The sequence below is a fragment of the Macrobrachium nipponense genome, chromosome 5 (genome assembly GCF_015104395.2).
Source record: "Macrobrachium nipponense isolate FS-2020 chromosome 5, ASM1510439v2, whole genome shotgun sequence".
In the NCBI taxonomy this organism is placed as follows: domain Eukaryota; kingdom Metazoa; phylum Arthropoda; class Malacostraca; order Decapoda; family Palaemonidae; genus Macrobrachium; species Macrobrachium nipponense.
Window position 1 is genome coordinate 29,682,628 of NC_061107.1, and position 26,651 is coordinate 29,709,278.

General features: G+C 36.6%; 1 protein-coding gene across 4 annotated transcripts; it reads left to right on the forward strand.

Annotated features, from left to right (window-relative positions):
- Positions 1 to 1,260: 1,260 nt before the first annotated feature.
- On the forward strand, positions 1,261 to 16,968 carry LOC135215267 (uncharacterized). 4 transcript variants are annotated; one of them, XM_064249803.1, is made up of 17 exons: positions 1,268 to 1,368; positions 3,102 to 3,170; positions 3,327 to 3,623; positions 4,164 to 4,469; positions 5,108 to 5,404; positions 5,672 to 5,944; positions 6,664 to 6,957; positions 8,179 to 8,466; positions 9,150 to 9,437; positions 9,966 to 10,259; positions 10,528 to 10,863; positions 11,437 to 11,685; positions 11,980 to 12,279; positions 13,921 to 14,071; positions 14,802 to 14,914; positions 15,287 to 15,365; positions 16,779 to 16,968. In XM_064249803.1, exons 2-17 carry the CDS (start codon positions 3,119 to 3,121, stop codon positions 16,861 to 16,863), a joined length of 3,702 nt encoding a protein of 1,233 aa, XP_064105873.1. In that variant the 5' UTR covers positions 1,268 to 1,368; positions 3,102 to 3,118; the 3' UTR covers positions 16,864 to 16,968. The 4 variants fall into 4 exon arrangements, with proteins under 4 accessions (XP_064105876.1, XP_064105873.1, XP_064105875.1 ...); XM_064249805.1 differs by having other exon boundaries at positions 1,269 to 1,368; positions 10,531 to 10,863; XM_064249804.1 differs by lacking the exon at positions 1,268 to 1,368 and adding an exon at positions 2,530 to 2,706.
- The last annotated feature ends 9,683 nt before the right edge of the window (positions 16,969 to 26,651 follow it).

The following is a 26,651-nucleotide window of genomic DNA, read 5'->3' on the forward strand; positions in this document are numbered from 1 at the left end:
CCTGTGATTGGCTTATCAATAGCTAATCAGGAGCATCGTAAGGGACTGGCCTAGACATCATATGCACGCTTGATGTGAATCTACTATAGTAGGCAAATGGGGTAAACTTAGGCAACAGTGCCACTGATTGCGACTTATTTCACGTAAAAAGTAGGACCTTGGTATAAATCTTATTTCGTCCCTCTGCTAGTGAAGTGGAGGGAAAAAAAACAAGGCGTGATCCGACCTCTAGCTTACTCGGGACGCGTACAAGATTTTCGTCTCATGCAAGAGTTTTAAACATTATATCTTAACTTAACATAAATTAAAACCTGCTAAAATCTACGATCAAATAGATCCTTGTTTCGCCAACTGAAATTGGAATAAATATGCCATATTTTATTATAAATAATTTTTCTGTACTCTTCAACATGCACATTATTTTTTACATTTTTCATTCTAATAAATAAATCATAAATATCCTATCCTAAAATTCCTGTGACTTTAATTGAATGAGAAATACCTTTTTCAGACCTTTTTAGACTTTCCTATTCTCCCGCCCCCTCCTACCCCCACAACAACAACAACAACAAAATAGTTTGTAGTTTTACTCCCCGAGTAAACGATAAGCTTATTCTTTACCGTGCTGCTTGAACACGTAAGCATGATTTGCCAAACTTTGCTAAAATATGACATGTAAGGGGACTCATCTTGGGCTGATCTATCCAGATGCCCATTCTCAGATTTGACCTCTATTAAAACTCTCGAAATTTGTCGTCAGAATGTCCACAGGTCAAATGTCAGTATGTTGATGATTGATCTAGGATCTGTCAACAGTAATAGGTGAGAGTTAAAGAATTTATTCAGTAAATACACATGCAAAGACTGAAAACTGTCATAAAAAGTCCCACGCCATCTCTAAACGTCCCTGATTTCATAGGCTATTTGTTTATCCAAGATCGGAACTATCGCCATGAACTTTTTGATAAGATAACATACAAAATGGTCGACCTCTGTTTACCCTTCGGCTAAGCAGTCAGTGCAACATATTGTCTAAACAACAGATTAATTTGCTCACTGAGTATCTAACATTGTTATCTTGTGTGGTTTTGCTCGGCTCATAAACAGCAACACCATGTTAAAACTCAACCGTCGATTTTCTCTCACACTTCATATTCATATAAAAGCAACAAAGCTCGAATACAAAGTCTATTGGGGGAAAGATAAATCTATCAAATCAGGGCTCGTCTGTACGAAGTCGTCAAATGCATTATCAGACGATAAGTTATCTCTCAGAAAAACAGCGGCATCACAGCTAGCCAACGCAGATCCAAAACCTTCCCTTCAAAGTCAATGCAGACTGAACACTGGGAGCACAGGTCTTGTTAGGTCAGTCATCATCTTTGTTGCTAATCAGGAGATTATATCATTAAAGACTTCATGGTTTAAGTACTATAGAAATACTAAAGATGTCATGAAATATCGAAACTTAAGATGTCTTCTGTGTAATTTAGAAACTGTCTGCTGACTGCCAGATACTGATTATTGTCTACAGTTTCTCAAGGTTTGACAGGCTAAATTTTATAGGTCATCGAAGACTGAGTAGGTCTACCGTTTGCATTTCATCAAACATTTAGTGATGGATACTGATCTAGCAGTTATTTGTTGTTCTCTGACAAGAACAAATGACTTTCATTCTAACACATGCGGACGTATATATACACAGTTCGTGATGCACTGTTTAATAAGGCAATTACTCTGACTTCTGCCTTCTATGAGTATAGTAAGTGTTATTAAGAACTGACCAAAACCATTATGAGCAGTGTTTGCAATTGGATAAATCTATCTGCATTTTGACATATACAGACATTGACCTATAGAGTCTACAGAGTTGGATAAACCTGAGCTCAAGACTGCATCGTTTTTGCTTTAATGTTTTGCCTCAATACTAATAATACTTTTGCATAAAGTATTAAGAGGGTCAGCAGTAAATTTTACTCAGCAAGAGACCGTACTTATAGATTACCTGTCTGCATTTCCTGTAATCATTTGGTATTAGGAAGTAGATATTATAAATATGCTATTTATATATTCTATCTATTTATTTAATTATATTTATATACTGTATTCGTTTATAGATATATCTTTTATATAAACAAATTAAATAAAAAAATGTTATATGTATATATATATAATATATATATATATAGATATATATATATATATATATATATATATATATATATGGTATATATATAGGCAAGTTGTTATTGTAAATTCACAGGTGCTGGATGCAAATTTCATCTCAAATTTAAACGCAGCGTTTAATGATGAAAGGGAAAGAACAGTCACGTTCTCCCTCCAGTTATTTTAAAAGAACTCATTAAAGACATTGACTGGAAGTAGATCATTTGGGAAGGTAAAAACGAACATACAAGTAGACGTTGGGTGGGTAGGGAAAAGGCGAGGGGAGGCAGGTAGTCTAGAGGGGAGGGGGAAGGAGAGAGCTTCGCGGCTTCTCCCGATAGCTACTGTATCAGACGGATCCACATGTCAAGTCGTCTGCTGCGACGAGATGAACAGTTTGTCTCGGAAACTGTGCTTAGACGTTGGTCTGGTTTAATCATCCTCAGTTTTTTCGAACTAGTTTCTCTTCAATCATTGCTGTGTGTGGCGCAGACGGTGGATTTAATACGCAACTTTCCTCTTTAAGTGAATGAAGAGTCGGTAAGAATTTTCTTTCTTTCCTGAAATATTGAAACGAGACTGGTTCGAATTTCATAGGGAAGGATTACAGCGGCTCCTTCCTCCTCTATGTAATATATTTTAATATCTGTAATTTTGACGTTGCCATAATAGTCAGAAGGAATTAAAATCATCATGGTTAATTATGCGTACATGAAAATTACCTGGTGAAGGAATAAAGCTTCGATGTTATCTAAAAGTAATGGTTCATATGTTGTCTTTAACTGATAAGGAGGTATCCGGGAGATAAAAAAAAAGCTGTGTTTTATGGACAGTCTGACATCACAAGAGAGAGAGAGAGAGAGAGGAGAGAGAGAGAGAGAGAGAGAGAGAGAGAACCAATGATTCTCTGAAACAATGTACAATCTTTTTCACAGACTATGCATCTGCGAGCATGAAAATTCTTGCCCTTCTGTTGGCCATTTTACCACTGGCCATTGGAGACGGTTAGTATAATGTATTCTTTGTGATAATACCGTGACCAATCAAATGATTTCTACTTGATTCTAATTCAGATAAGGCATATTTCCCTTTATTTTCAATCAAGCTGTGAGAACCATTACAACTGTTCTTCAGGAGCTCTCTGATTCTTTCTGTTGCAGACTTCACAATCCGAACGCTTGAGAAGATAAACAGCGAAGAATCTCCTCTTTTAAGAGTCTGCTTTGATGGTCACCTGACAACTGACTTGAAAAATCCGAGTAGATTCAAGCTGCAGATTAGCAACAACTTCACGCAGACAGTCGTCCCCTCATTATCTGTTGTCAGTGAACAATGTCAGACGTTCAAAATCAACCTCGAGCATTATTCGGGTCCCACGAGCTTCTTGCTGACGTTGCAAAATCGCCTGGCCAGGAAAAATGAAACACTTGGCCATGGAAGCGTTACGGTTACACTGAGTAAGTGCTCCCTCTGCCTCTGAGTTTCCCTCCGTTATATAGACATTGGTGTTCCCAGGCCGTCAAAATTGACGTCAGAATCTAAATAGTTCTGCAACTACACCATACTATGATGTATCAAGTAGGTTATGTATACATTATTTGTTTAATTTTATTGTTTCGTAGTGTTCATTTATTGAATGTCTCTGGGACATTCAATAAATGAAAATACTTCCCGGTATAATAATTGAGACTAAATTGAAATATATACAAATTAATACATTTCAGTTTCAAAACGTCGCCTAAAAAGAGTACCCAAGTATAAAACCAACTTTGGTCTGTCATTCAAATAGATACAATGATAAGCAATTTTTCCATAGAATAATAAATAGTATTTTCGTAGTCTTTCTAATATTTCCAAACATTTAGAAGTGCCAAGAAACTCCCGGTTCGACCAAATTTGTGATAAACTTGAATATCCTCAGAAAACACCAGAAAAGTTCAGAGGTGCCAAGAAACTCTGTATTCTGCCAATTCTGTGACAAACTTAAATATCCTCAGAGAGCATCAACTTCACGTCTGTGTGGGTTGGGAGCTTGAAGGAAAGACAAGACAGGCGATCGGTCCGTATACAGCACGACTACAAAGCAAGCAAGAGAGAGAAGCTCAAAGCCAGCCTTGTTGGCTTTGACACTGAAAAAGTTTTCAGCTGCAAAAGTTCACCCTGCTATGTAGTCGATGTGGAAGACGGCCACAGGTATCACGAAGTTCAACTTTGCCTGTCCAATGTCGCTTCGACCGACACCAAGGGATGCCAAGTTTGCGAAAGGAAGGCCCCAGAGAATTCTGAAGAGCAGCTTGTACTAGGTGAGCAACATTCATTCATGTATTCGTTGGCGATTTTCTGCTTATCCAGCTATCTATCAATTCAGTTTAGAGGTTTTTGCCCACGATAATCAGTTTCCTGAAAAGTAATGGTGTTCTTCATTCCAATTACGTTGTTTTTTGCAGGTTATTAATATGATACAAAATGGAGGAATGTATCTAATTTCTATTCTTTGAGAATGTAAGAATATTTTCTTATAAGTGACTTGTATACAGAGAGAGAGAGAGAGAGAGAGAGAGAGAGAAACTGTTAAGGTTAAAGAAAATGGAAAAGTGGGTTTTTAGAAACCTCTTTTTAATGTTCAAATTACAGGATAAACTATAAAAATGAAATGCGCAGTGAATACAATCTATCAACAGCGCCACTGCTATTCGGAAAGCTCCCAAGCCAGAGAAAACAAGAAGAATTTATGTTATAAACCTACGAGAATCTAAATTGCACACCCAGAACTCAAAACCGAATGTATAAAATTCTGCGAAGTGATAGAAGAAGTGACGTTACATTAGGCTCATGAAACAAATCCTAGAATTTTTATTGTTCAAAATTTCGTAAATGCTGACGATAAATGGCAACCCTGAAACAATCTCCCGTCAGTAGCATCAAATATTTTCTTTTGCAGATTTACCAGAGCCGGATTCAATTGTGCTGACGTACGGGCAAGATGGAAAGCCCTACATCTCCGTCGCTGGTCCTTTTGACGACGCCACGGTGTCCCTGGAAATCGTTCTTTACAGAGGGGAAGGTAAAACGTACCATCTTATATCGGCCGCGTGTAACGCCTCTTCAAAAGGCGGAGGTAAACTTTGCAGAAGCCCAAATATCGTTCGCTTGGACGGACAAGGCCAGTATAAGGTTCTCCTGGTAGCTCTCGACCAGGATGGGAAAGTCACACACTCTTCGGTTGCCTCTTTTGAAAGTAAGTCAGCAGCTGGGGATCACTTATGTTCATGATTATAGTTATTCAGACGATGAACCCTATCCATATGGCTCGAGCCCCCAGGGGCCACTGACTTGAAATTCAAGCTTTCAAAGAATATGGTGCTCATTAGGAAGTAAGAGAAGGTAAAGGGAAATACAGAGTGTAAAGATCGCACTTATTAAAAAGAAAAAATTATTTATTTTTGAATTAGTGGTGAATCTGAGTCGTCATTAGAACATTAATAGGTAAACTCGCCTCTTACAGATTTCGCAACCAAAGTTGCCCAGGTGTCTTCTGACCTCATTGAGGTGAGATGGAAAGCTGCCGAGGGAGGTGCATACGAAGTCAGTTTGAATCAGGACGTTCCCGGCGGGTACAACAACGTCACTGTGCATTGCGGTGGCATGAACAGCTCCTCTTGCTCAGTATATTTCACGAAACTCGACCAGAAGACCTATGAGGTCCAGGTGAAGAAGAATGACAGCGCCCACAACGCCGTTGCCAGGGTGACAACGCTTCAGGAAGAAATACGCGAACGTATGATTTTTCTAGCAATTCGTTTTTTTAACATAACTATGAGACACGTCCAAAGTGTTCTATCTTTTTGATACTTAGAAAGTGAAAATATATGTGTACTATGAAAGAAAGGTTTCAGAAACGAATTCATTGCTGCATTCTAATGTGATCAAAAATTAACTTAGATTTTCTTGTTAAGTATCTCTCTTTTATTGTTTATAAAGTCTATTACATCCATGGCTGCCTTAATACTTATTTTGTCTCTGATTAAGCAGGGAATTTCAAAGGTTTTCCTAAATACTTTCATGATGACTTACAATGCAGTGAACAGTTTTCCAAGAGATAAATCAATAGCTTCTGTGTATAAAAACGTACAAGCACGTAAGTACTAAGGCAGTCCCTGGTTATTGGTGAGTTCCGTTCTCGGAGGGGTGCTAATAAGTGAAAACCACCATTAACCGAAACTCGACGATTTATGGCACTGAGTTTCAGTTAATGGCGCCTCTGTTAGGTATGTTATTGTGCGATAACTCTATTGTCGGCATTTGAGGCACAAATAACCAAAACTCGCCCCGTTATGGCACCATAAATCATAAATTTTATGACCACTAGACAATCGCCATAAAACCGGATCGCCATTAACCGAGTCTGCCGATAACCAGGGACTGCCTACTGGTAGTCCTCCTTACTTATCACAAACAGCTGAACTACTGACTAATTTACCCAGCACATACTTCTAGACCTGAGAGTCTTCAGCGTCCTCCGTGGCCTCCCAAATATGCCAGACGATCACATGAACCTGACAGTTTGCATCGAGGAAACGATCGACAGCCGCAGTTACGACCTCATCCTGATTGACCGCTGGGGAGCAACGCTGAGGACGAAGAGTAGTCTCAAGGGGTCTCACATTCTCTGCTTCCCTCCTGTCACCATAGACTCCAGCAGCTTCGACCTCTCTCGTGAGGTCCGGATTCTAGTGAAGTCCGAAATGTTTCTTCAGTCGTTCTACGGAGAAAGCGAACTTTTTCTCTTGGGTAAGACTATGAGGCCTTTTTCTTCGTAGTACACGAATGACTTTACACGTTCGAGGTTCGGATCAAAGTCATTTCTTTCCCCAAACAAAGCCATACATATCCACTATAATACCAGAGAAGCATTAATTTTTTTTTACTTTTCTCTAATTTATTCGATCACTTAGTTCCTCTGAAATTTTGGCTTCTGATTTCATTAGAAATTCATGGTTCATTGTTTACACAAACATATATTCTTGATACACAGTATACAAACATTGCAGATATATTTGTATAATTGTTTTTTGAAAATTGAAGTTTCTGCATATATATATATATTATATATATATATATATATAATATATATATATATATATATATATAGATATATATAATATTATATATCTATATTTATACACACACATATATAACTTTTAACCATGCAGTTGGTGGCTCCAAGTAATATTATTCCGGTTCTCATCAAAGCTTTTGAGACAAGGTTCCCAGGCCCTGTGACCTGTTCTAGTTGTGACCCGTATGTTTGTACTATAGCTAAGCGATTATCTCTGTTGACGTCACTGGTGGCAGACTCATGTTTAATCCTATGGTTAAGAAGTATCCGTTGACCCATTTCCTGCTAAATCCAGTGAACACCTGTTGCCCTAAGGTGTGAATAATGTACCTGTGGTTAGTCGATTTTAGCAGGATATAGCCAGGCTTATCTGAAAAGCCTTGTTGAGAACTGGAAGGTAAATGCCTGGAACGTTCTTCTCTCTGGGGTATGCATTTTGAAACAAAAGGGCTTTCATGTCCATGAAATAAGAGTAGAACAGTAGTTGATATTACGGAAATCTTCTGCTTGGGAAGTTCATCCTAAACTGCAATTATGTGGTGATTGTCGTAGTGACTATTATCCTTTTCTTCTTCTTCTTCTTCTTCTTCTTTCTGGAACCTCTCCATTGGGGAAACTGTTTAGTTTTGAATGATCTTAGCTGAGTAATTTGTTGTACAAAAGTCTATAACTTTATTCAGGAATATAGCAGCATTTCCATAAGCCTAGGTTTATTTTCCAAACAGTTGTCTGATTTTCACGTCAGTGAAGAAAGCCCAACAGAGAAGCTTTCAAAATAAAAATTCTTTGAAACGGACAGTAGTGCAAGTGCAACGTGGATGTTGTTTTTTCTCCTCTCTTATCGGAACCCTTTATTCCTCTCCAATTGGAAAAACTTTTAATGGAAACGTCAGGTTTGAGTCAAAGAGACGACAACAAGATGCTCACGGTGGACCAAGTCGGCAAGCGAACTGTCAGAGTCAAATGGCTGAACCTGAACGACGGACAAGTTGCCATTGGCAATGTCTTCTCTCTAACTGAGGATGCCATTGTACGGTCGACTAACAGAATTAGCTGTCAATACAGAGGCGAGTGTGGGAAGTACTTGCACTTCAGGAGCAAAACAGTTTCCTTCCAGATCACGGAGATGGCCGAGAATTTGCAGATCATACACGCGCAGATGCATTTTGCAAACATCTTACGTGAGTTACTTAACAAAGTTTTCATTGCTGACCATACCGCACTAAGATAAAATCAGACTGTTTTTTTCTTATGTTCTCTTACCATTTCAGTATTTATGTTTTCTTTCAATCTGATGTAAGTTTACTTTATGGTTTATCTATGCAGAAGCTTTAATCAAGATTGACATAAACAAATGTATTACTTTGTAAATGATGCACGACCATTTCACAGATCTCCTATTATAGCTTTCTGAATGAGGCAGACTGCATTTAATGTATTGCAAAGAAATGGCCACAGCACCTATAGGAAACTGCCATCTTAGCACTCCCACTGTATTGAAAAAGCACAGCAGATATGGGTAGATGTGTCAACTATTCAAAGTATGGAAGGAATTTTCAGTTGTCCCCAACATTTATTTATATGTCTGCTAATCTACAAGATATTCCTAAAAGTAATATTTGCCTGTCACAAGTACCACTTGATAAAAGAAAACAAAGATGATGAAATTGTGCGCAAATAAAAGGGTCATGGTTCGTATTTGCACTGCTCTAGGGGTGGTAAAATGGTGGGCTAGGGGTATCATTTATTTTAACAATAAACAACGCAAGCATATTAGTGTATACCCGTGGATTGTCTACAACTATTTAAGATACAAATTTACAAAAAAGTAGAACTCTTATCATCACCAGTCCTTTCGTTAAAGCCATCAAGATCATCAGCTCCACGATCGACTGGGCAGGACGGGTCAAAGTTTGTTTTCATAAAGTCAAAGAGGCCTACCGGTACGAGCTGGGTCTTGAATTGGACCACTCCACCTTGATAGACGATACAAGATACCCGGAGACCGTCTCCTCTGGGGACCGACAACTCTGCCTGCTGAGCCAGTCGCAAATAGACGCAGGGCCTGATTCCAGAGTGACGATTATTGTCTCAGGTCTACACCGCAATGGGAAGCTCTTGGCTGCTGGGAACGATGTGTTGAAGGTCAACTGTAAGTCTACTTAACACATAGGATGATGCCATTATTTAAAATATTGTCTTCAGACCAGAAAATATACATAATTGCAGACTAGGTTTAAAGTTGACATTGTCATTTGAGTTTCAATCATTTGTTAAATTGATTACTCTCCTATTCCCTTATTAATTTATCTGTCGAGTCCATCTTTCAGTATCCTCTGGGGCAAGTTTAAATCATCAATTAATAAAGTGTACTTAGCTGCTATTGAATGAAGAAGATATCATGCAATTAATGAGCATTATTTTTCTGTATGTAATTTTTAGGTTCACAATTTCCATGGTACTTGGCAGTGAATGCACAGTACTTATTCAAGGGAATGACATCAAGCTACAAATAGGCCTATTCATGTCAAACTAAAAAGAAATTAATATCGACAGAGCAGAGACAGATAATTTCATACAAATCTTACAATATGCTCAAAATTCCTAGCTGGACAGGAGACAACCGGACATACAATTCCTGCTTGTCGGAGAAAACCTAAACCTCCATCTTTTCCTTCAGTCATCAGTTCTAGTCGAACAGTTCTGGCAGCCAGTGCAATGGACGGCATCATGGCATCGTGGGGCCATATGGTGCCACTGAGAAACAACGAAGAGTATCACGTCTCGTTCAAGACTCTGGGCTCATCGAAAGATCAACAGACCGACGTCACGGTAGCCGAGAAACAGTTGTTTCACAGGTTCGATGAAGAAGGAAAAGGCGATTTTGCCATCTGCGTTCGGCCTAGAGTTAAAGTGCCGAGGGCTGTCAATGGGGAAGCGTGCAGCGATATCATCCACTCCAGAGATGTTGGCGGTAAGGTTTTTCCTTAATATCTTTGCTATCGATGGTTGCCTGGATAAGCTTCCTCACAATTAGTCAGCAATCTGACATGGCACAGTAATCTGCAATGAGTCACAAATCATATCATGCCCTCCTCTCTCAGCCTAATAATATACTTGTTACAGAAAAATATGAAGTCAGATTTTCAAATATTAAATTCGATTGTAATAAAAGACAAGCAACAACTAGGTACTTAGAATTCACTTTTCACCCATAATTACTCTAATTCACCCTGCCGCAGCAGCGCCAGTTCTTCCCGTGGAGGAAATGAAATTAAGGACGGCGTCAGCAGAAGCTATTCTGGTCACCTGGAAGCCTCCGGCGAAAGAGGATGTTTCCAGCTACGTCGTGTCATGGAACCTGGAATATTTCGGCAATGACGACGAACTTCCAGCAGCAGACAGGTTGCTGTATTTAATGCCGCCAAGTTTATTGCCTGGGGAATTCAAGATCCTCCCAGCGGGACAGATCAGTTGGACTCTGTACAATCTGCAGGAGAACGGCAGGTACCTGGTGTGCGTGGCTGCTGTGAAGAGAGGTCTCATGGGTGCCAAGACCTGCGGCCTGGTTGATCTAGGTCAGTGATATTTGGTAATGAGGAGTTCTGAAGAGAAATAAAAGGAATCATTTCATCAAAGATTCACAATTCACAAGGAATTTATATTGAGTACGGTGTAATCATTCAAATAACTGAATTTAAAAAAAATGTTGTTCTTACTTAATTCTTTGATGAATGTTCAGCTGATGTTCTAATATGGACATTTTTAATCAAAAGTTATAAAGTATTTCAAAACAGGCGAATTCCGGAAAATAAAATACCAAAAGCAACTAAGTGGACTTTGAAAGCTTGTCATTTTACTTTTGTTTCATTGTACTATGTTTATATGATGAATCTTTGAATGGCTATTTGACATGCATCGCAAATTAACCTTGAAAACATTTAACTTACGAAAATAATTCTAAGCAAGTAACTTTTCCATGATATAGGTACAGTTTTATAATATTTTCTTTATATATGAAATTTGAAGAAATTGCTCCGAAACCTATTCATCTTGTTTTGGTTTTGTATCTAATTCCTCTCAAACTCCAACAAACTTGTTATGAGTTGCTTATAGACAGCGAATTCTAATAAACAGAATTTTCCTTACAGACTCATATTACTCCTTATCTTACCCCCTCGACGTCAAGTACAAAAAAGGAATTGTCATGTGGGACGGCAAGACGAATTGCACCTGCCACGTAGAATGGAAATCTCTGACGGAAGGAACGAGCAACTATATTGAAGTCGATGGCAATTCTTACAATTTGAGCCTGGGGCCGGGTGTCTGGGAGATTACAGTGCGTAATGTCACAGAAGGGGTTGCTAGTGGGGCATCTAAAATTCACGTTTCCGTTGAAGGTAAGAGCTTGTTACGACTTTGCAGATGGATGTACACCCCTGTCGGTTTCGACAGGCTGCAGTGTTGGAGGACTAACTGGTAGTATATGATAAAATGCTGCGTGTATAAGTAGGTATTCTTATGTATGTGTAACTTATGTACAGTCATAAAATTGAGACATGGATCTTAAAACCCAAATGAAGCCTCTCTCACAACTGATTTCTAAAATATAAATAACAAAAATGACTTGGTCTATATAACCGACACTTGAACGTAAACCAATAGCAGATAAAAAGAGACATCTCTCTTTTCAGGTATAGTTATTTCGACCAAGCAGACTGGACAGTCATCCCTGACTATAGAGTGGAGCGAAAATGAAGAAATACCCCCAATGAAAGCCTCCAGTACCACGTTCGCGTATGAGGTCACCTTCTCCAAGGGCGGGAAGCCCCTGGACAGTCCCACAGTCAAGAGATGCTCTGGGCGGATGGACGATTGTTCCTTACAGTTCACTCATAAGCTCGTCTATCCGAAAGATGAGATATCTGTTGATGTGGTGAACTTGAATTCGAGTATTTCAGCGAGGGTATTCCATCGAATACGAGCTATTGAAAGTTAGTCGTTATTATTATTATTATTGATATTGAAAATAATGGCAGAATTTACAGAATTGATTACATACAAAATTCTCTCAATTCTACAGCATGATGAATATCGGAAAAACAAGAATTGAGAGATATTTGTATAAAATCAGTTCAGTAAATTCTGCCATTATTTTTAATAGAACATGTTTGAAAGAATGTCTGTTTCCAGCATATTATTATTATTATTATTTATTTTATTTTTTTTTTGCTTCATCACAGTCCTCCAATTCGACTGGGTGGTATCTATAGTGTGGGGTTCCGGGTTGCATCCTGCTTCCTTAGGAGTCCATCACTTTTCTTACTATATGCGCCGTTTCTAGGATCACACTCTTCTGCATGAGTCCTGGAGCTACTTCAGCCTCTAATTGTTATTATTATTATTATTATTATTATTATTATTATTATTATTATTATTATTATTATTATTATTATTATTATTATTATTATTATTATTATTATTATTATTATTATTATTAAAAAGACTCATAGTAGCATGAGTCTTGAAATGGAGAAAAAATCCATCGTTTTGCATGGTAACCTACCTATATTAATAAACAAATCTCTGCAGAGAGCTTTGGGCCAGGGTTGAAAAAGAAAGAAGGAATAAAAGGAAGTGCCAAAGTCGTAGAACTATCAAAGAAGGCCCAGGAAAGAAGAATGCAGGGGCACGGCCTTGTGATGAGAAGGGATGAGACTTATATAGGGAGGAGAGGGATGCAGAAAGAGGTTCCTCATGGGAGAGAGAAAGAGAAGAAGACCGAAGAAGCGAAGTTTGGATGGATGTAATTAAAGAAGATCTGAGAAGCAAACAATTGACCGAGCCAGGTGGCGGAAAGCTGCCAGGAACATCGACCCCACATAGGAATGGGAAAAGATGCAGGGAAAGAAGGAGTTTCGAACAGATATTCTTAACCTTTCTATAGAGATTTATTTCTAAGTATGTGTACCGATACATAACTGTGGCTTTGTACCTCTATTATTATTATTATTATTATTATTATTATGGAAAAAGAAACCCCCAAAATTACTGTGTATAACGTGTTTACTTATAGATATTTACATTTTATTTTACTCAACACTCGAGTACTTTCAGGCCCTATCTGTAAATATTTATAAGTAAGCACGTTATACCCTGTAATTTTGTGGGTTTCTTTTTCAATCTTTAGAAGAAAACTGAAAGAAGTTTTTGTTTGATTATTATTATTATTGAGAATTGAAAGCAACCACAGTAGTGTTAAAAATGTGTATGTACTTAAATAATTTTACCACTACTGTTGCTTTTAATTCTCGATATTATAGTCTCGTTACAGTGGTTCCTTGGTTCATTATATTATTATTTTATTATTATTATTATTATTATTATTATTATTATTATTAGTTGGAGTAGTAGCAGTATGTAGTTGTGGTAATAGCAGTAGTAGTAAACTGTGTTATGATAATTAGACAAATGAATTATTTTCTAAATCTCTAAAAGATGAAGCAAAAGATTATTGGTTCGCGCACATTCAGTTGATCGTCTCTACGCTCTACTTCGATCATACTTAACGCTACACGTACTTTCAGTGAATGAAATCATACACTGAGCTGAATTCACGAACTTCTTTTCCTCAGAGATAAAATCGCTGTCAGCGAAGATGGCAGAAAGCGACTCCGCCAAAGTCACGTGGGATGAAGTCTACGAAGCCACGAGATACAATTACATCCTCTACAACAATCACCAGCGTAAAAGAATTCTTCTGCGTGGGAGTCAGCCTGAAAATTCGTAAGTCAATAAAACCAAGGCGTGATGCGACCTCCAGCTTACTCGGGACGTGTGCAAGATTTTCTCCTCACGCTTAAGATGTAAACATTATATTCCTAACTCAACGTGAAGTTGTCTTTGTCATTAATACTCATAATTAGTACTACTCATACTGACACCACGGATCAAATGAAAAGGATACAAATGAAACACGTTCATATGTTCTCAGTCATAAGTGGAAACACAAAATAATTGAGCAGAAATATTATGGCCTCGAAATTCAGTACACCGGATAAATTAAAACGTGCTAAAATCTACAGTCAGATTCCCCTTTATTTCGCCAGCGACAATGAAAAAATACGATTATTTTATTAGAAATAACTTTTCTGAACTGTTTGATATGCACATTATTCATTTTTCACATTATCGTTGTAATAAATAAATGATAACTATCCTATCCTAAAATTCCTGCACCTTTAACTCAACACGAAACACCTTTTTCAGACCTTTCCTAATCCCCCTGCAACAACAACAACAACAACAGCAACAACAAAGTAGCTTGTAGGCTTATTCCACGAGTAAGCGAATATAAGTTATTAGTTCCTGGCTTATGATGCATTAGCTTAAAAATTTCACTTGAAATTTTTGAAGTTATATAACAAAATGATATCAAGCATCTACAAAATACCTCAGTTTTTCCTTTCATGAAGGTCAGTTTTCACAAAGATGCCTTGGTTTGTCTTTGTTGCAGTTTGCAACTGAACATTCCCGAACTCGAAGGATGTCTGTTCGCAGTGCAAGTCTGCATAGGCGGCAACATTTGCGGTGACTTCAGCACGGTGCCGTTATTCGCTGGAACAAATGGTATGTAACATTTTTGTTAATTTCATCTAGCCTCAATTAACGCTAAGGAATCGATCTTGACTGCTGCTACGATTTCTGTCATTGTGATTCTCTTAAATACTTAAATAGAGGTATAATAAGCAAATTAGATTAATATCAGTGATGTTTTATTTTCAAAGGCCAACATTTTAATTTTAGTCCATTACAGCTGCATCTGATTATAAGAATGCTACGCCCAAATTGATTATTTTGATCTACAGTGAGGATGTCAGCAGTCCTGGATCTAAATGATATTATAAAGTTCACTCCAGACCTGGGGGGTTGGGGTTGGGGGCCGAGGGGAATAGGTGACATGGCAGACACTTCCTGACCTGCGTTTCTTTATTCCTTCAGAAAACAATATCATCTTCAGTTTTGAAGTCGCCATCGCTGGGGCGGCTTTCTTCACCTTTTTAATTCTCTTCGCTTTCCGGTAAGCTGACTCATAATGACCGTCTGAAGTTCTTATAAGAGGTTAGTAGTTTGTGGTCGTCTGTACGTGCAGGATCTATGTGCTTATGCGGGAAAGGGTCGGCAAAGGCTGGTGAGATCAAAGAAATATTGCGTATATCACAACAGCCCGGAGTGATATGAACTAATCCTATAAAGACCAGTTTTCCTCTGGTATACTGAAATTCTAGTGTACTAAGCTGTAGCCTTATAGAGTTAGAATGTCTATAAGGTGAGCAGGTTCCACTGTGTCGCTCCTGTCCACTTAGTATATAATTCAAAGCAGCCAACACCCAACAATCTGCTCTTGGAAAATATATTGAAGTGACTTGTAAGGAACGATGCTTAATATTAATAACGTAATATGATTAGAATCCGAATCTCTGTTAGCAAGCAGATTGACCAGACTAAGAGAAAATTCACATTGGCACAACATTAAAGAAACATTTGACAGGACTTCGGTGCAGCGCATGAGTTGCTATATTTAGATGCGCCCATCACTTCAGCGATTATTTGCATAGGAAAAAGAGGAAGATAAGGATGATGTAATTGATGTTTGCCTTTGAGTTGCAAAATTGTGATTTTTGATATTGGAGACATGTAATCCTGAGGGAGCGTTTGATGCTGTTACGCGATGTGGATGAACCTCAAATAAGGCAGAACCTATTTTAGATTAAGCAAGATCAGTCCTGTCAGTTTGGTCTAGTACAATGGTTCCCTAACTGGGAGCCATGTAGCAGAATGCAGGCGGCCGTAATCTGAAGATATGTACGTATGTATGAAACTGAAAGAGTTTAGTGGTTAGGCAGCGAGTGGAGGCAATTTACAGGTGGCTGGTGGGCCATGGGCAAGTAAGTATCCTGCATGAAAAGTGGGTAACGACCAGAAAAAGTTTTGGAACCACTGATCTAATCTCTCTCTCTCTCTCTCTCTCTCTCTCTCTCTCTCTCTCTCTCTCTCTCTTTGATGGTCATATCTATACAGATTTTACAACCTTCATCAGAAAGGAATAGAGGTAATGTATTAAAATTGTCATTAGATCAATAAGGAACGATGATTATATTCGACTATTTCATTTGTTCTGCAATGAAATTCACAGTACTATCAATACTATCACCAAACAACAATATGGCCTTTTATGCGATAAAAGTAACTCGTTTAAAATAATGATATTTCAATTACTAAAAAAAAAAGATCCTACTAATTATGTTTTTTATAAAGGGGCTACTGGCTATTTTTATCTTCCTCTGCCAAAATTAAGTTTTCAGAAACAGCCATGATGTCAGTTATCCGCTGAACATCAAGAAGCAGAAAGTTGTATATTTTGTGTAGTGTTTTTTTTTATGTCTAGGTCTTTCTATCTTTAAGATGCGATAACGAAATATCATCTTCGCAGAAAGAAGAGTTCCAGCGGCCAGACTGGAAGAGACGGACACCAGACATGCGCAGACGCTGCTGGACGCATTCAAAAAAGTCTATAAATACATTAATAGCTCTTCTTCCCTTCCTTTGATGAGGTTTGTTCACAGGTACATATCTAATTCGCGTTGTCAATCAGTTTTTAACAATAAATTATCTATTTTGAATTGTCTGTGATTCATGAGTGCATGGCCTTTTTTGATTTTTGTGAGGTTTGTTTATGTAGGAAGTTACAATGAAGTCAACCTACATATAATGACTACATTGTAGCTATGGGTAACTCCAGAAAACCAAGGTAAATATTAACAGGAGTGTTTATCTTATGTGATATTGGCAAGCAACCCATTGATACGAATCTATTTTTCATATGAACCCTCAAAGATTTTGATGTTTAGAAATAAATGAATAAATCTACTAAATAATTAACTAATTAATGAATAGTCAGAAATAGATAAACAATTAAGGTTACAGAAAATTCATGGAAGGAAAGCCATAATTTTTGGTGAGTAAGTGGCCGGTATTATAAGTATGGCTTTCCTTCTCTGAATTCTCTGTAACCTTAATTGTTTATTTATTTCTGTCTATTCATTAATTAGTTAATTATTTAATTCATTTGTTCATTTGTTTTCAAACTTCAAAATCTTTGAGGGTTCGTGGGCTGCTGGCATCGCACCGTTGATTAACGATCTACGATGCTATCGGATACTTTGGCAAATCAAAATGATAATGTCTACAATTTGATCTTTACCTGTACCAAGGGGGTGGGGGGTGGGGGATGGTCTGGGGGGTCGAACGACGCCCCCCCTAAATTTCTGGAAGTCCAAAACTTATGAATATTTTTTGAATTTCAGTGCAAACTTTCAACATGATAAAGGTAAAATTCTGTTAACCAAAGTCAGTACTTTGCATAACATCTAATCGGGTAGAAGGGCATAGATCGCATACCCTATTTTTCTTCTTAATATAACTAAAATAACAGTTTCAAGTATTTCATCTTGTGTTTACCTATATATGTAATAACAGTTATAGAAAAAAAGACCAGCCCCATCAAAAAAACTCTGGGTACGAACCTGGTATAAAACAAAAAGGCAACAATATTTTACTGAAAAGTCTTTAAAGACCTTCTTTGCTTAGAGCAATTTCAACAAAAGGTGTGGGTAAAAATTCAGCGCCCACAACCCCCTAACCCCGCCCCCCTCCGTTTTTCCTCCCAAAGCTGTTTAAAACAATTTTGCTTTACCATTTGTCGAAACTTCAAACCGAGAAATAAAGAAATCAACAAATGTGTAAATATTTGTCTGTCAATTTAAATCATACTTATTGCTTCTCAAGGCTTCGAAGCGCAATGTTTTCTCTTGAGTTAAGCTGACAAGAACATGAGAGAGATTTTTTAATTCTGAGACTAGCTTTCAAATTTCTGTTTTATCATAAGCAAAGACCTGGACATAAATTTCATGTTACTATGTTTTCTTGATTGATTATAGATATTTGAATGTTTCACTGCATACGTAATAAGCTACCAAATTCTAGTTTTCTAATATCGCAGATACGCTGTTAGTTTACATTATTCATAACGAATGTAATTTACGCTTTATTTTGAAGACTGCTTATAAAAGTTTTAGATTGCATCTCCCTAAAGTTAAATTCCTAGAACTAGGCCTTTTTCTCTACTATCAATACCATTAACAGCCATTTCATTAACTTTCGTATATCTTTACTCGTCTGTGGTCAGCTCCAGTAAAATCTATAACGTTGCAATAATTCTTGTAAGTTCTGCTGAGCAGTAGCGGATCTAGAAATCTTTCATGGGGGAGGGGGGTCACTTAAGATTTTAATATATATATATATATATATATATATATATATATATATATATATATATATAGTATATATATGTGTGTGTACAAACTACGGCACATATGTATGAATATGAATATGTTTCGCACACACACACACACACACACACACACACACATATATATATATATATATATATATATATATATATCTATATATATACATATATATATGCATATATACATATATATATATATATATAGTATATATATATATATATATATATATATAGTATATATAGTGTGTGTACAAACATACGGCACATATGTATGAATATGAATATGTTTGCACACACACACGCACACACACACACACACACACACATATATATATATATATATATATATATATATATATATATATATACATATATATATGATATATATAGATATATATATATATATATATATATATATATATATATATATATATATATAGACATAATTTACATCATATGCACATATTTTATGTACTGAATTACAAGGAGTTACAAGGGTTAGGATGTCTCAAAGACTTTTTAGTCCATCCGAGGAGATATCATGTGCTCACTTATCTTTAGGAGCTGGTCTTACAATTCATTCACAGTGTTCTAATGATTTTGTCTAGCTTTCTTTTGAACTATTTCACACTGCTGCTGTTTACAATTTCTAGTGGCAGTTTATTCAATGTGTCACATTATTTTGTATGAGAAGAAGTTCCCTCAGTACAATGTGTTGTATCTCTTCAGTTCTACTTTACATCCATTATTTCTTTTCTGGTTTTCGTTTCGTGTGGAGAGGTTGCTGTCTACTTTTGTTATGTCTTTCAGTGTTCTGAAAACATGTTCAGGCTCTCTAGTCGTCTTCGGTAACCTATCTGCCTGATGGATGGGATTAACTTAGTAGCTTTTGTTTGTACTTTTTCTAATCTATTTATGTCATTTCTTAGTGTTGGTGACCAAAACTGTACTGCATATTCAAGATGGGGTCTAACTACTGATGTGCAGAGCTGCAGCACCGTTTCCTTATTTCTGTATCTGAACTGCCTCTTTATGTATCCCACTAGTTTCTGAGCCTTCTTTTCAACTTTTATGCATTGTTTTGTGGATTTTAAGTCCTTAGTAATAATGACTCCAATGTCTTCTTCTTTTTCTACACTATTCATGTCATTCCCAAGCAGCATGTAGTTGGCATGAGAGTTGGTTGTTCCTATTCGTAACACTACATTTATCTTCCCATTCTGATTCTTCACCATTTATCATGACTCAGTTTTCTATTAGTTAGCCAGTCTTCGATCTAGTCTGCTATTTCTCCAATAATTCCTAAAAATCTAACTTGTGTCATTAGTTTCTTGTGTGGAACTTTGTCAAAGGCCTTTTGGAAATCTAAGTAGAGTATATCTATTCCTCTACCACTCGTAAATACCAAGTATGTTATGAAAAAAAAAAAAAAAATCCAAAAGTTTTAATGGGCAGGATTTGTTTTGTCTGGAACCGAGTTGGCTGTTTAGTTTAACAACAAGTTGGTTCTATCAATGTGTATGAGAGAGAGAGAGAGAGAGAGAGAGAGAGAAAGGAAGAAAGATAGAGAGAGATGAGAGGGAGACGAGAGAGAGAGAGAGAGAGAGAGAGAGAGAGAGAGAGAGAGAGATACTATATAATTCTGAAAATTCTGAAGATTGTTACATTGTTTCCAATACATGTAGCCTACAAAGAAGTAGCAGGAGAATTTGTTTTGGCAAATATAAGCATTCAATACATGCATAAAAAACTATTTATATAATTTGTTTTTCAGTATTTCTATCAATATTTTACTTGAGTGCAGTGGGTACTACACTTTATCAAAATTTAATTATTGCTTTGTGATTTATTCATTAATCTATCCATGCGCACGTGACCAGGTGCCCCCATCCCACTTAAATCCACCACTGCTGCTGAGCAATATGCAATGGATTACTGTGGGAAAAAACGACATACGTGATGACATCTACTTATTTCCTTAGTTATTCAGCCACTCGACTACATATCCGTTCTTGCTTTTGCCTTTATATATATATAGAAAACGACTATGCTCTTGATAGCGTATACAACAGTAATTACAGATATTCATTTATCACAATTTTGGCAAGCTTTCATCTAACTTTTAAGACATTGTACTTCTATGGAAAAGACTTTGTGAATGGAAATAAGGGAGGAACGGACATGTTGCTCTTCTGAAACTATCTTTCATTTGTCTACCTTGTCCTGGCGGTTATTTTATTTCCCTAATTACGCTCGTTTTAGTTGTTTCCCTTCAACCAAATACCAGGATTCCAACCCTTCCCTCATTATCATTAGGCTATCGGCCTAGTATTGTTGTGATATGGGTTAAGCTAGGCATTTCTAACTGAAATGAGTATCAATTTCCCTAGAATCACATAAAACTCTAAAAAAAAAAAAAAAAACATACGTCACTAGTTTAAAATAAACAGTCTTAGCCTTTTTGAAAATATCTAACAAATTAATCTTTGCAATTCATATTTATTTTAAGACACGTTTCCCTTTTCCATTGATGTTCACCCCAACTCTCCATATTTTATTACTTCACATTCTTAAAATCAGAATTAACGAGTATAAAGTTGCTGACACCTCCTCGCCCCTTCCACACATAAAAATCTACAGGTTTTGAACAATTGAGCAGAAAACCGGTGACACATACATACATACATACATACATAGGTGCATAAATACGTGCGTAGGTTTGTGTGTGCGCAAGTAGATACAGTTAATTGACCGTATCAGTTTCTTCGATCTGAAGGACCCTGTCCAGTCTTTTACAACTTAGCATTAGACATATTACCTTTATTTGACAACGTTACTCTTTATTTTTTATAAACTGCCCATTTAGACTTTTTGTCGTCTAGCTGTTGATAACATGGACATGGAATTTTGAACCGATTTCAACCGTTTGATGGTCCGTATACAATAATGTTACTGATGGAAATGTTTCGTTGAAATTAATGGCACTACGCGTCATAACTAATGTACTAGAAAAACGAATTAGTTTTTCATTTTATCAAGACTTTAAGTTAGCCACTCGAAGTTGAGGTTGTTTGTGATCAAATTTAGCGTACGTTATGACACGTCCGACAACGATCTAAGGGAAAGGGATTAGCTCCCCTTGTTTTCCATTTGAAATGCTACATTTCTCCCTTGTAAAAGGGTACCATTCATAGGAACTGTTATAACTCCTCCATTTTGGGTGTTATATAACATAACTAGCCACTGCCTGTGGGAGAGAGATGATTGTTATAGGCTAGCTCCGGGTAATTTCATCTTCGCAATGGCGATAGTGTTGGTGATGTAGTCAGATTAAATCAAGAGAGGTTCACAGAGCTGTCCTTTATTGTACAGACATCTTATAGTGCATAGAAGAAACTACAAAGTATATAAGCGTATACAATGATAGAATTCAAACATTTAAGCGTGGCAGTTAAATACACAATAAGGAATCATATCTTACTACATGATACAGAAATTACAGAATGGAAGTCTGTGTATAGGATTTCTTCCTAAAAAATTGATTACATTTATGCACTACAATATTGTGCTATCATGATTTCAATACTTTTGAATTGAAAATGTCCACTGAAGGAAGTATTCCAGCGTCCTTTACATAACATCTTTTGCGTACACGACAGGAACTATACTCTGTTTTTTTTTCCATCTGTCCATCCGCCTGTGGTCCTCGCGCATGGTAACACTGCATCTCGGGCTTTAATACTTACGTTATGTGTAAGTTTTAAGTAAATAAAAGGATATCTGGGTGTACGTTTGCAACTGAAAATTGTTTTGATAATTTACTGTATGAGGATTACACCTTTAATATTCGAAATAAGATATTATTATTGTGGCGAATGGAACAGCCAGACACAGTGCCGGGAAAATGGCTTCTCTTGCTGTTCACTACTGCAAGATGTCAACTTTATTGGACCACACCTACTCTGCCACTAAGCTACGTGTTACTTCATTACACGTAGGTATATCAGTATAAACTTTTAATTTTCATAAAGAGTGTTTTAGCCAGATACGATATGTAACTTGGTGTAGCATCTGTTTAATGGAATTTGCGTCTGGCTGTGGCATATCCTATTTCGAACATCAACGGATTAACGGTGTAATTAGCATACAGTAAATTATTAAAACACTTTTCATTTGCAAATGTAAACCCAGATATCCTTTTATTTACTTAAAACTTACACATAGCATAACTATTGAAAGCCCGGGACGCAGTGTTACCATGCTCGAGGGTCAAAGGCGGGTAGACAGATGGAAAAAAAAAACGAGTATAGTCATAGAGAAGAGTACTAGCTGAACGAAATATGTTAAGAACCAATTCTAGAAGGAAACGGTTATAGAAGGAATCCAATTAGGAGTAAGAGGCTTTAACAATGTAACCAGTTACTGATAAAAACTAAAAAGCATTAAATAAACCAAGGGGGTCAGACTGTCCATTCCTGCCTTAACCTCACGATGAAGTTTCGTCCTTCTTCGGCCTCAAGTACCAGTTCCAGCTCCAGCTAAAAATAAGCCTAAGATTATGTTGTACACTTTCATTGGCTTAGGCCATGGCTACAATTGGTAAGTCTAGTCTTAATTAATTGTTCTAAATTGATTGGTATAGCCTCCGAATGTAAAACAGAACAAGTGACATATCAATATACATCAGCTACAAGTTATATAAAAATAATGATAATAGTATTAAAAAAAATAAATGGGATGAGAAAGCTTCTACCATTATTGATGTGTAGCAGAAAAATGGGGTTTATCGGTTGTTTCAAGTGAAATAGAAAAAAATATCTAGGAATTAAGAAATTTATAAATGTAAAATTGAACAGAATTTCAAAATACATTGGAAAATGTTCTTTCTTTATTTATTTTCTTCAGTATTATACTGTGTAAGTTATATTCTCCCTCTCTCCATCTCTCTCTTTCTCTCTCTCTGCTCTAGATACTGTACTTCGGTCTCTTTAGCAACCTGTTTTTCTGGTTAACCCTTTCAGTTCTATTATTTTAGGCCTATCAGCTGATGTTAGCTTTACTCCAGGCAGATAAATTCTTACCATTTTCTTCGAGGTTTGTTTAAAGATTTTGGAAGCATGACTAACGAAAATGTTAAATCTTTTGCATGTCATAATACTTATATACTCTCTCTTATTGAAAAAGCATCGCTTTCTTTTTGTGTACTAGTCAGTGAGAGAAAGGTACTACTGAGTGAGGGAGAGAGAGGGCGTCAAGTTTCTGTGCTTCATAACCAGCACTCTCTATATTAAGGTAACACACTTCTTAATGTCAGCAAATGGCTTTATAAAATAGTTAACAAATTATTATTAGTATCACTTTATATCAACAACAACACAAGTACTAAAAATTGTGTCAAACCAAGGCAGCGCTGAAAACCAGTAATCTAATACGAGAAAAAAAAGGCAACTTCGGTTAGGCTAAAAATCCGGAAGTTCATATCTTGCTGATCAAAACTGGTTTTGCTCTGCTTTCCTGCTCCCGGGTCCGGCCACCTTTGTGAGGAGCGGTCTGCCCACGTTCTGGCGGTGTCGGGGATTTCTGTAGCTGAAGAGGTATATTATGCTTAAATATGCGACTCACCATTTTACATTCTATAAAGTAATATTAATGATGATAATTCTCAGGGCAAGTTTTATCTGTAGTATTGCAACAAGGTTTATATTATCCACTGAATATTTGGTTAGCTTAGAAGCTCATCGCAAAATGTTATGGTACTATGGATAACCGTTTAGTCCGTAATCGTCTCCTTGGTCTATATATCTAAACCAATAAAAAATGATCGTTTCAATCGTTTTTCTTAATTTAACACTTTACCAAGCAGTATCGTTTCAAGGAGGAGGAAAAGAAGACGAAGACGAGGAGGAATATACATCCACCAAGTAGTCCCAACAACAGAGCAATCATTTAACCACAGGTCAATAATATCTGGAGGCGTCATCTCTATTGACGCTCTATGCATTAAACCCCAAAGCTCAATCCTTAACGCCTCCATCATTCACAGCTCCGCAAAAGGAATTTCACATCTGGCCCATTTCAAGGTCTGGCCTCCAGCTGATCAATTCCATAATATAAACCAGCTAAACACTTGGCTAATTAGGCTTCTTCATCGGCTCCAATTAATCGACTAATGAAGGTGGCGGTCTATTCATTTATGAGACCAGACGCCACTCTTTAACGAACAAAGGACTGCAAGGGTCAGGATGAACGTGCTTCGATTTGCACGTTGATATTCGTATATGTCAATATATACACAAAACTGTACATAAATAAGTATAAAGTTAGACAACATCCGATAACGAGCGGTTGGAAGAAAACTTCAGTATGATAAGGAAATGGAGAATCACCACAGTGCCTAACATTTCAATATTTACTTTCATCACCAAAAAAAAAAAAAACAACGTTTTAGACTTGACTTCATACTTATGAACCTGGATAAAAAGCTGACGATAGAGAACATGTATATTAATACCGTAATGTCAATAAAAGTAAAGAAAAAAAGTAATAGACAAATTTCTTTATCTTTTATTATATTTTTCATAGTTTTGTTAAGGGCACGCCAGTAATCTTCTTATTCAGTCGTGGTTCTTGTTTTTAAATAATAATAATAATAATAATAATAATAATAATAATAATAATAATAATAATAATAATAATAATAATAATAATAATAATAATAATAATAATGTGTTAGCTATTCGTACCTCATTTTCGTATGTACCTCTGTATGAAACCGCAGAACACTTACATTCAGTGTAATAGTGGCCTCTTATTGCAGTGGTCTGTGCAAAGCCATTGCTGATGCTCATTCCCTTGTGGTCTAATTAGCGAGAAAAAATGCGTTTTACGCGGATCCAATGTAAACTAATTGGCAATTTGTACGATGAAAAAGGTAAACCATAAATAATTTCTAAAAAAAATTAGTTTCGTCTAATTGTGAAATACAATACAGGGATTCATTTGTATAAGGAACTTACTAAAGATTTCATTCATTACTAAATTCATATGTGTTCGTCTCGTTATTTAAGTAGGCCTAAGTTTGCCATATATATGCAGTTGGCTTTGTGAAATGTAAAGAATTACATAATTTCATCCTTTCCGAATTCTCTCTCTCTCTCTCTATCTCTCTCTCTCTCTCTCTCTAAGAATAGTTGCCAGTGCTTCAAATAAAGAGAACATAATACTTGGGACTATTTCTATGGAATGATTGCAGTGCTCTTTTCATTTTTCCCAAATAGGCATTTCCCTCTTTGCTAGTTAATGCCACAAACTTATTAGTAGTTATTAATCGTAAAACTGTCACTTGTAACGGAGGGAGATCTGCGGGAAGAGGAAGAGAAAGGGAATTAGAAGGATTAGACGTGAGTCGAAGGAAAGCTTTAGTACTAGGGAAAATGGAGAAAATGAGGAGGGAGAGCAGTAAGACTAGTGGAGAGGAAAGAAATAAACTTGCCAAACTGGACAGTGGCTGCATTCCATTGATGGTCCCTGCTTGTTGCATTAACAATTATTGCACTGTACAATCTTGAGGATTAAAAGGATTTTATTTTGGATAAAGGTCCTCTAAGCGATAATAGTCTACTTATTGAGGTAGCAGTTATTAGCCTAGTAAATCCTTCTTTATGAGACTGGAATGGTTATAATTAAATTCAAATGGTTTTTTTTATTGTAACACTAATAATTCCTCATACCTTTTGTATTCCATTTTAATTATACTACCAAGAACAACAATACGCCAAGAAAAAAGTTTTATAAGTATTCAACGGGAATTGCGTCTTCAAAGAAACCAAGACATTGTATTTGAGAAAACTTTTTACAAGAATCACTATTTGATCTTTCCACTTCATAGAGTTTCTTTAATAAAATATTATTTTGCATTATTAGCTGCAAGATTGAGCGCAAAATAGATTTATATGACATCTCCAACAGCACAGGAAGGCAAGACGAATTCCCTAA